The sequence below is a fragment of the Trichechus manatus genome, unplaced genomic scaffold (assembly GCF_000243295.1).
Source record: "Trichechus manatus latirostris isolate Lorelei unplaced genomic scaffold, TriManLat1.0 scaffold00074, whole genome shotgun sequence".
Taxonomy (NCBI): domain Eukaryota; kingdom Metazoa; phylum Chordata; class Mammalia; order Sirenia; family Trichechidae; genus Trichechus; species Trichechus manatus.
In genome coordinates, this window is record NW_004444010.1 from 11,469,852 (window position 1) to 11,479,425 (window position 9,574).

At 37.2% G+C, this 9,574-nt stretch overlaps 1 protein-coding gene across 1 annotated transcript in view; it reads left to right on the plus strand.

Moving 5' to 3' along the window:
• Positions 1–352: 352 nt before the first annotated feature.
• RAB3C (RAB3C, member RAS oncogene family) overlaps positions 353–9,574 on the plus strand; it is a 322,097-nt gene continuing 312,875 nt past the window's right edge. The window contains exon 1 of the mRNA XM_004380492.1: positions 353–497. Within this exon, the coding sequence (XP_004380549.1) occupies positions 474–497 (24 nt within the window). The 5' untranslated portion in view covers positions 353–473. The remainder of the gene's footprint in view (positions 498–9,574) is intronic.

Genomic DNA, 9,574 nt, shown 5'->3' on the forward strand with positions numbered 1-9,574 from the left:
TTCTTAACCAGGAAATCACAATGTGGCTTCGGAAGGCGATCGTTAGCAAAGAAAATCTCCAGCTGAGATGAGCTGGGTCACTTTCGCCAGCGCTTGACGAGGAAATGGGCTGGGGAGAAAGAGAGCGTTAACACCCTGGAGCGAGCCGGCTGGAGGAGAAGGAAGGCTCTACGGCCGAGGGCCGACCGGTGGAGCGAGGCTGTTATGTGCTTGTTTGCCGGGAAGTGTAGTTCGTGGGTCACCGGTTTGCTGGGAAGCCCGGCAGGAGAAGACTACAACTCCCAAGAGTGCACGGGGCTCTGGGCCAGTACGCGTGTGCGGCTCCAGGAGGGACAGCTCCGGTGCTGATGTTGGAGCCGGTTAGCGAACCCCAAGGGTGCAGAGTGTGGAGCGTGAAGCTCGCGGGCTGTGCACGCGTGATAGGGCGCCCAGGCGAGCTGTCTTAGTAAGAAATAAGGGACATTTTGCCAACAATGAGACACGAAGCGCCCATGCAGGTGAGTCAATAAAGAAAGTGTGGCCTCAGGAGGAATAAAGCAAGATGCTTCCTCCTCGTTTCGGGCACAAACGGTGCCTGGCCGAAGGGAAGGTCTAGGCGGCCACCCGCGGAGCCGTGGCTCCGGGACTGGGTCCTGGGGTCAGAGTTGGGTTCTCTGAGCTATGACTGGTGCTGTCTTGGTGAAGGACAGGGATATTCATTATCTTTGCGGGCTCCTCACGGACGGTGAGAGTGTCTGTTTAAAATGAAAACCCCAGCAAACAAAAGTCAGAGGAACAAGCAATCTTGAGCTGGCATTGATCTACCCTCTTGGCTTCCCTGGTTTGTATTCACGGTACAAACGCACGGACTTAAGGAAGATCAGCCAGGTTCGGGGTTGCGAGCTCTCCACTGGAGTCAGGAGAGACCGAATTCCTCTTGGATAAGAGCGCGTTAAGAAAGGGGAAGCCAGTACTAGGGTCCGCAAAGTCCCCTTTCTTTAAATAGGGTCCTGGTAATATCAGCGGAAAATGGGAAGCACATTCAGACTTAGCTCATCCTACCGCTATACCCATTGCGGTCGAGTCAATTCCGGACTCACATAACTGGTTTACTCCTGCGTGCCGGAGAACTCCCTCTGAGCGTTCCTGTGTAATGTGCCGGTTTGTTGTACGCTCTGATTCCCCATTTCAATCAGATGCTTAGATTTGCCTCCTTCGAGAAATGCAAACGACTCCGGTGCAAAAGTGCTTCTGCTTAAGTTTTGTTTGTAAGTAAAGTTGAGTGATGCTTTCTCTTTTGTATGTACAACCAGTTAACGCTAAACATCAGCCTGTATTTATTAACCAAACGGGATGTTACCACTGAGTAACAGAAAGACACTTTATGAATGGGGTTGAGAGAATGGAACACACCATTTGGAATATGTTCCTTCTTGAGAACCCTCCTCTACTTTCAAATGCAATAACATAGATGTTTGACTTAAATTCGGGTTTAAATGTTTTCCAATTGGTATCTTCTGAATTAAGGACTTTAAAGGTATGCTTCAATTTACTTTTATTTTATGGATTACGTATATTAAGATACGCTAATTGGACTGTTTTAAATGAAAAATCTGTAGAATGTGTTGAAAGATTATAAATGGAAGCCCTCAAATTATCTTATGAGTTATTGAAATTTTGATGTATTCCAGAGAACAGTGACCCCACTGTGTGTCTTCTAAAACCTGTTTGTGACTTTGCTTTTCATTATAGACCTGTTGTGGAAAGAATCTGGACAGACAATAAATGAAGGTACAGGCTGTTGCGATCAAGTTCTATTGGCTTATGATAATTTTCCATTACTGTAGGTGATGTCAGGAGCCAACTGACTAAATTAATCATACTTGATTAGAAATAATGTTGATGATACACTTTAAAAGTAGCTTATTATATTTAAAGTCAATCCCATATATGCATTGAAGTCTTTGTCAAAATAACTTGCTAAAAAATTAACCACACTGCATATTCATTTTTATATTCTTGCAGAAGTTGCTTAAAATTTTAAGAAAGGTCATTCAAATTTTACATAACTGTATGAAATTAATGCCTTTGTAAATATTTTAAATTATTTTATGTGCCCACTAATTATAGTAAGCACTGTAATTCTACATTTTAGTTAAAACTTGAATGAAGAAAGAATTAATATAAAAATCAGGCAACATAAAATTAATTTTCTGGTGGATGGAGTTATTTTTATATTTATGGTGGATTTTATCATTGGACTAGATTTTTGAAGTTTAAAGATTTAAATGCTAAACTGGTATCATGAATAATACATACATTTTAAGATATCAAATACTATATTCTTTAGTATATTTTGTTAAAGAACACACATTGGTTCAATTTAACTAGTATATACGCTGTTGTCATGGTGACCTTCCTCTCCATTACTATAAGATTTTTAAAAATATACAATAATGGCGGAGCCCTGGTGGCGCAGTGGTTAAGAGCTATGGTTGCTAACCAAAAGATCAGCAGTTCAAAGCCACCAGCCATTCTTTGGAAACCATATAGGGCAGCTCTGTTCTGTCCTATATGGTTGCTATGAGTTGGAATCGGCTTGACAGCAATGGGTTTGTTTTTTTTCTTTTTTTATAATGATAGGGACAGTAAAAACTATAAATGTGCTTTAATTTTTTTAACAGCAAGTAATGTGTCAGCACCCATATTTGTTACTCATAATCATATTCCAGCTGAGTCTGATATATAAAAATGCAACAAGATAAATAGATGACATTTCTTATTTTTTCCCAGTTAAAGACCATACCACATCATCATTTTAAATATATACCCAAACTATTTTTCACTTGGGTTTCTAGATGATGAGTCACAAGCAAAACCTCATTCTGTAGTTTCATTATCCTAAGAGATTCTTTTCTCCTTTTGAAAATATTCATTTAGTTGATTTGCAGTTATGAAACAAAGTAAGACTTTTAATTTAATTGTTGATTTCCTAATTATTGTATTTTCTTAAAACAAGGAAGCTTTTTTAAAAAATTATATAATATCTTTTTAGGGCAACATTTGTAGGAACTGTTAAATGAGAAACTTTTGTTCTGTAAGCCTCATCTTAAGTGAGAATAACAGCACAATTGGAAGAGCGTAGTCAATGTCACTGAACTGTGTATGTAGAAATTTTTGAAACGGTGTATCTTTGGCTATGTGGTATTTTCACCAAAAAAAAAAAAAAAAAGTTGAGAAGTTAGAGGGTTAATTTTTTGTGGGGTTGTTAACCAATGTCATAAAACAACATGTGTACTATTGTTTCATGAGAAACTATTTGTTCTGTAAGCCTTCACCTGAAGTACAATAAAATATATATTAAAAAAAATTACATAGTGTCTTTTAGAAAGCATTTGATGCGCCTATGTAAACAGTTCAGTGTTGTGTTCAAGGTAGCTGTCTTTGATATACACATATTTCCTGAGGAACCTTATTTCTGAAGTGATGGAAAATGAGGGATAATAATTGTTCTTTTCTAGCGACTATTAAAACAACACACAATGAATAGTCTTTGATGTCTGTATTTCCTTTGCAACTAAATAACCAGGAATAGCATTTGGTAAGTGTTCCAAGGGAGGACTTTAGAATTTTTAGTGCAGGAGATGGTCATTTTGTGTCTTCTAATCCAGTGCCTGCATAAATTCTGAGGGCCAAATGAAGAGGGGAAGAGCAGGGCTCATGACATGAGGTCATGACTCTGCTGTAAAAATTGTCATTTGATTCTGGAGCCAGACTGAATATATTCCTGTTTATCCAGTGCCTTGTCTGTGCCAAGTACTGTGTCTTGCATTCAGATTTCATTTATATTTTTAGCAATCCTAGAGGTAGCCTTTACCCTAATTACAGGCAAGATAACTGGAGTTTATGAAGATTAATAACTTTCCCAACATGGTAGAGTCCAAATTCTGCCTGATCTCTCTGTCTACAAACCCTGTGTTCTTTCTTCTGTTATTTTGCGTTCCACAAGAAGACCCAAAAGGGTAGTGTAAAGAATGTAGACACTATTGATATAATTTGATTCATTCATTTTGACAGAAGACAGAAAGAATGACCCTATCTTCGCTTCATAAAATAAACTGTGTGAACTTAACTAAATATTTGATATGGGCCAATGTTTTCTGTCTCCTGGATCTGTAATCACTTGCAGGACCAAAGTAGAATCGACTGTCTCTGATTAAATGCTGACTCTTCAGTTTTGTTATCCACAAGCTTTCTGGGTCATCTCATAAATGCATAGCCTCCTGACTATGTAGAAAATGTCAAAGAAAAATATCTACTCAAAATATGGAACAGTGTGCTTTAAAAGAAAAAAAAAGTTGTTTGGCTAGAGATGAGCAGAGTTGAAGAAAGAATATGTTGTAGGCTGAAGATGAAGGCAAGATGAAAACTGTTAGATATCAAATTATACAGTTGTGCTGTATGCAAAAACAACTTACAAAACAAGTCCAAATATCAGTTTCATTAGGCTATAGAAAGTACATGGTATTTTTGCATTTCATGTTGAATTTGTGACCATATCTAGCCTCCTTGATGATCCCTTTCTTTTTATAAGAAATGGAAGTTTAGTCCTCATGACTTAAAGAAACAGAGAAAATCCCTGGTAGACTTTGGAGAAACAGGAAATTATTTTCTACTCCATTTGGGCTAATTCCTCAAGTATCCACCTCTCTTCTGTAAAGCAAAGTGGTAGATACAGAGGGTATTTAACCCATAGTAAAAATAAATTTATATGGTGCAAGAACGAGTTTCCGTTTCCACTGTTTCCAGACCAAAAGGTTGTGGATATATTACATGGTGCCATTTTAAGCTTGTACTGGAACTGGATATTCCTTTCTTAACCATCATCTAGTAAGAAGGAAATACATTTTATGCAAAGGCATGGGTTTTACTGGGACTGCCCTTATGCCAAGGACGCCCACCTCAATGAGTACAAAGAAGCTGGGCCACTTGAAAAATATTCTTGTGTAAGCTAAAAGTTGTCCAATGATTTCCCCCCTTTTATCATTCATTAATTTTGTTCAGAGGTTCTAAAGGAACCATCTTAGTAAGTCACAGGCTATTACAAAGAATACTACAACCTGTGAAGTTTACATCTTTGAGAGTTAGCTGGAATTATTAGATAGATAGCATTTTTTATATGTTGGCTTATAGTTTTTGTTTTGTTTTTGAGGGAATATTTTATATACATTGAAACACACAAATCTTGTAAGTGAACAATTTGGTGAATTTTGATAAATGGATACACCAATATAACACATACTGCTATAAAAATATAGGCTATTTCCATCACCCCAGGTTGTTCCTTCATGGTTTCTTTTTTTTTCCCAAGTTAATCTCCTTACACAAAAAGTTTAGACTTTTTTTTAACTTAAATTAGTTTTGTTTGTTTTAGAACTTCATGTGTTTTTAGAACATACAGTATGTACTCTTTTGAGTCTGGCTAATTTTGCTCAGCATAATGTATGTGAGATCCATCCATGTTGTTGCATGTATCAGTAATCCATTCCACTTTATTGCTGAATATTATACTGTTGTATCAATCTATCACACTTTCTTAGTTCATTCACCTCTTGACAGATATTGAGGTGGTTTCCAGTTTGAGGCTATTATAATGAGGCTATAGACATTCTTGGGTTTTTATTTTACATATAATAATGTGTGTTCATTTATCTTGGGTTAATACCTAAAGAGTAGAATTGCTGGATAAAGGATAAGCGTATATTTAGCTTTATAAGAAACAGTCAAATCATTTTCCAAAGAGGTACTACCATTTTACATTCTCACAGACTGAGTTTCAGTTTCTCCACATCTGCAGCACAGAAGGTGTCAAAGGCCTTTCTAATTTTGGCCATTTTAATGGGTATTTTTTGGTATGTCATTGTGATTTGAGTGTGTATTTTCCTGATGACAAATGATGTTGAGCATGTTTGCATATGCTTATTGGCCATTTGTATATCTTCCTTTGTGAAATATTTGTTTCAGTATTTTACCTATTTTTTTGTGGAATTGTTTGCCTTTTTATTGTTTAGTTGCAGATCTTTATATAATCTTGAAACAAACCACTAATCAGATATATATTTTGTAGATGTTTTTCTCTTGGTTTGTGGCTTGTGTATTTATATATGTATAGTATCGCTTGATGAGATTATTTTTATTTTAACTCCAGTTTATCATTTTTCTTTTATGGTTATTGCTTTGCCATCCTATCCAAGAAATATTTTCCTATATAGAGGTTTCAAAGATACTGTCTTCTCAAAAGTTTTAGTCCATCTCAAATTATTTTTTCTATATTGTATAAGGTAAAGATGGAAGTTAATTTTTTTTTTCCCATATGAATATCAAGTTTTTCTAGCTCCTCTTGAGAAGATTATTCCTTACCCCACTGAGTTGCTTTGATGCCTTTGTCAGAAATCAGTTGACCATGTCAGCTGCTTCTATAACTGGGCTTTCAATGCTTTTTCTTTGATCTGTTCATATTGACCCTGGTCCAGAGACCTTGCTAATTTTATTTATTATTTCTAATAGTTTTTCTTTTTCTAAGATTCCTTATGATGTCTACATTAATAATCATATCACTTGCAAACAGAGACAGTTTACTTCTTTCTTTCCAATGCTCCTGCTTTTTTCCTTACTTTATTGAACAGGAAAGGATCTCTGTACAATGTAGACTAGAAGTAATGACAGTAGACATCCTTACCTTTTTTTTTTTTTATTCTACTTTAGATGAAGGTTTACAGAACACATAGTTTCTCATTAAACAGTTAGTACACATATTGTTTTATGACAATGGTTAACAACCCCATGACATGTCAGCACTGTCCCTTCTCAACCTTGGGTTTCCTATTACCAGCTTTCCTGTCCCCTCCTGCCTTCTAGTCCTTGTCCCTGGACTGTTGTGCCCCATTAGTCTCATTTTGTTTATGAGGCTGTCTAATCTTTGGCTGAACGGTGAACCTCGGGAGTGACTTCATTACTGAGCTTAAAGGGTGTCCAGGGGCCATATTTTTGGGGTTTCTCCAGTCTCTGTCAGGCCAGTAAGTCTGGTCTTTTTTTGTGAGTTAGAATTTTGTTCTATGTTTTTCTCCAGGTCTGTCCGGGACCCTCTGTTGTGATCCCTGTCAGAGCAGTCAGCAGTTAGCTGGGCACCGTCTAGTTGTACTGGACTCAGTCTGGTGGAGGCCATGGTAGTTGTGGTCCATTAGTCATTTGGACTCATCTTTCCCTTGTATCTTGTTTTCTTCATTCTCTCTTGCTCCCGAAGAAGTGAGACCAGTGGAGTATCTTAGATGGCTGCTCACAGGGTTTTAAGACCCCAGACGCTACTCACCAAGGTAGAATGTAGAACATTTTCTTTATAAACTGTGTTATGCCTATTGAGCTAGATGTTCCTCGAGACCTTGGTCCCCACAGCTCTCCGCTCAGCAGTTTGGTCCCTCAGGGAGTTTGGATGTGTCTATGGAGCTTCCATGACCTTTCCTTGTACAAGTTGTGCTGACTTCCCCAGTATTGTGTACTGTCTTACCCTTCATCAAAGCTACCACTTATCTATTGTCTACTTAGTATTTCCCCTCCCACCTCTCCCATCCCTCATAACCAACAAAGATTGTCTCTTTTGTGTGTAAACTTTTTCTTATGTTTTTACAGTAGTGGTTTCATACAATATTTGTCCTTTTGTGATTGACTTATTTCACTCAGCATAATGGCCTCCAGTTTCATCCATGTTATGAGATGCTTCACAAATTCATCACTGTTCTTTATCGTTGCATGATACTCCATTGTGTGTGTGTACCATAGTTTGTTTATCCATTCAACCGTTGATGGGCATCTAAATTGTTTCCATCTTTTTGCTATTGTGAACAATGCTGCAGTGAATGTGGGTGTGCATATGTCTATTTGTGTGACGGTTCTTATTTCTCTAGGATATATTCCTAGGAGTGGGATTGTTGGATTGTATGGTATTTCTATTTCTAGCTTTTTAAGGAAGTGCCATATCATTTTCCAAAATGGTTGTATCATTTTGCATTCCCACCAGCAGTGCATAAGAGTTCTGATCTCCCCGCAGCCTCTGCACCATTTGTTATTTCCAGTTTTTTTTATTCGTGCCAGTAATACCAGGGTAAGATGGTATCTCACCGTGGTTTTAAGTTGCATTTCTCTAATGGCTAGTGATCATGAGCATTTCCTCATGTGCCTGCTGGCCGCTTGAATGTCTTCTTTGGTGAAGTATCTGTTCATTTCCTTTGCCCATTTTTTAACTGGATTATTTGTCTTTTTGTTGAATAGATGTTGGAATTTATAGTAGATTTTAGAGATTAGACATATGTCTGACTTGTGATGTCCAAAAATTTTTTCCCATTCTGTAGGTTCTCTTTTTGCTCTTTTGGTGAAGTCTTTTGATGAGCATAAGTGTTTAATTTTTTTCAAGATCCCAGTTAATCTAGCTTATCTTCTGGAGTTTGTGTGTTGTTGCTTATGGTTTGTATCCTGTTAATGCCATGTATTAGAGCCTCCAGCATTGATCCTATTTTTTCATCTATGAACTTTATAGTTTTGGGCTTTATATTTAGGTCTTTGATCCATTTTGAATTAGTTTTTGTATATGGTGTAGGTATGGGTCCTGTTTCATTTTTTTGCAAATGGATATCCAGTTTTGCCAGCACCATTTGTTAAAAAGACTGGCTATTCCCCATTTGATGGACTTTGAGCCCTTGCTGAAGAGCAGGTGACTGTAGGTGGATGGATTTACATCTGGGTTCTCAATCCTGTTACATTGGTCAATGTATCTGTCATTGTACTAGTACCAGGCTGTTTTGACTTCTGTAGCTGTATAGTAGGTTCTGAAGTCGGGTAGTATGAGTCTTCCTACCTTATTCTTCTTCAGTAATGCTTTACTTGTCCGAGGCTTCTTCCCTTTCCATTTAAAGTTAATGATTTGTTTTCCCATCTCTTTAAAGAATGTTGTTGGTATTTGGATCGGGATTGCATTGTATTTGTAAATTACTTTAGGTAGATTTGTCATTTTCACAGTGTTGATTCTACCTATCCATGAGAATAGTATGTTTTTCCGCTTACATAGATCCCTTCGGGTTTTTTGCAGTAGTGTTTTATAGTTTTTTTGTATAGATCTTTTACATCCCTGGTTAGATTTATTCCTAAGTATTTTATTGTTTTAGGGGCTACTATAAATGTCATTGTTTTCCTGATTTCCTTTTCAATGCTCTCTTTATTTGTATATAGGAATCCAACTGATTTTTTTTTATGTTTATCTTGTATCCTGCTGCTCTGCTGAATATTTTTATTAGTTCCAGCAGTTTTCTCATGGAGTCTTTTGGGTTTTGTATGTACAGTATCATATCATCCACAAACAGGGACAGTTTAACTTCTCATTACAAATATGAATGCCCTTTAGTTTCTTTTTCTTGCCTTAATTGCTCTAGCTAGGACTTCCAGCACAAAGTTAAATAGGAGTGGAGATAAAGGGCATGCTTGTCTTGTTCCTTTTATCAAGGGGAATATTTTCACTCTCTCTCCTTTAAGAATGATGTTGGCCATT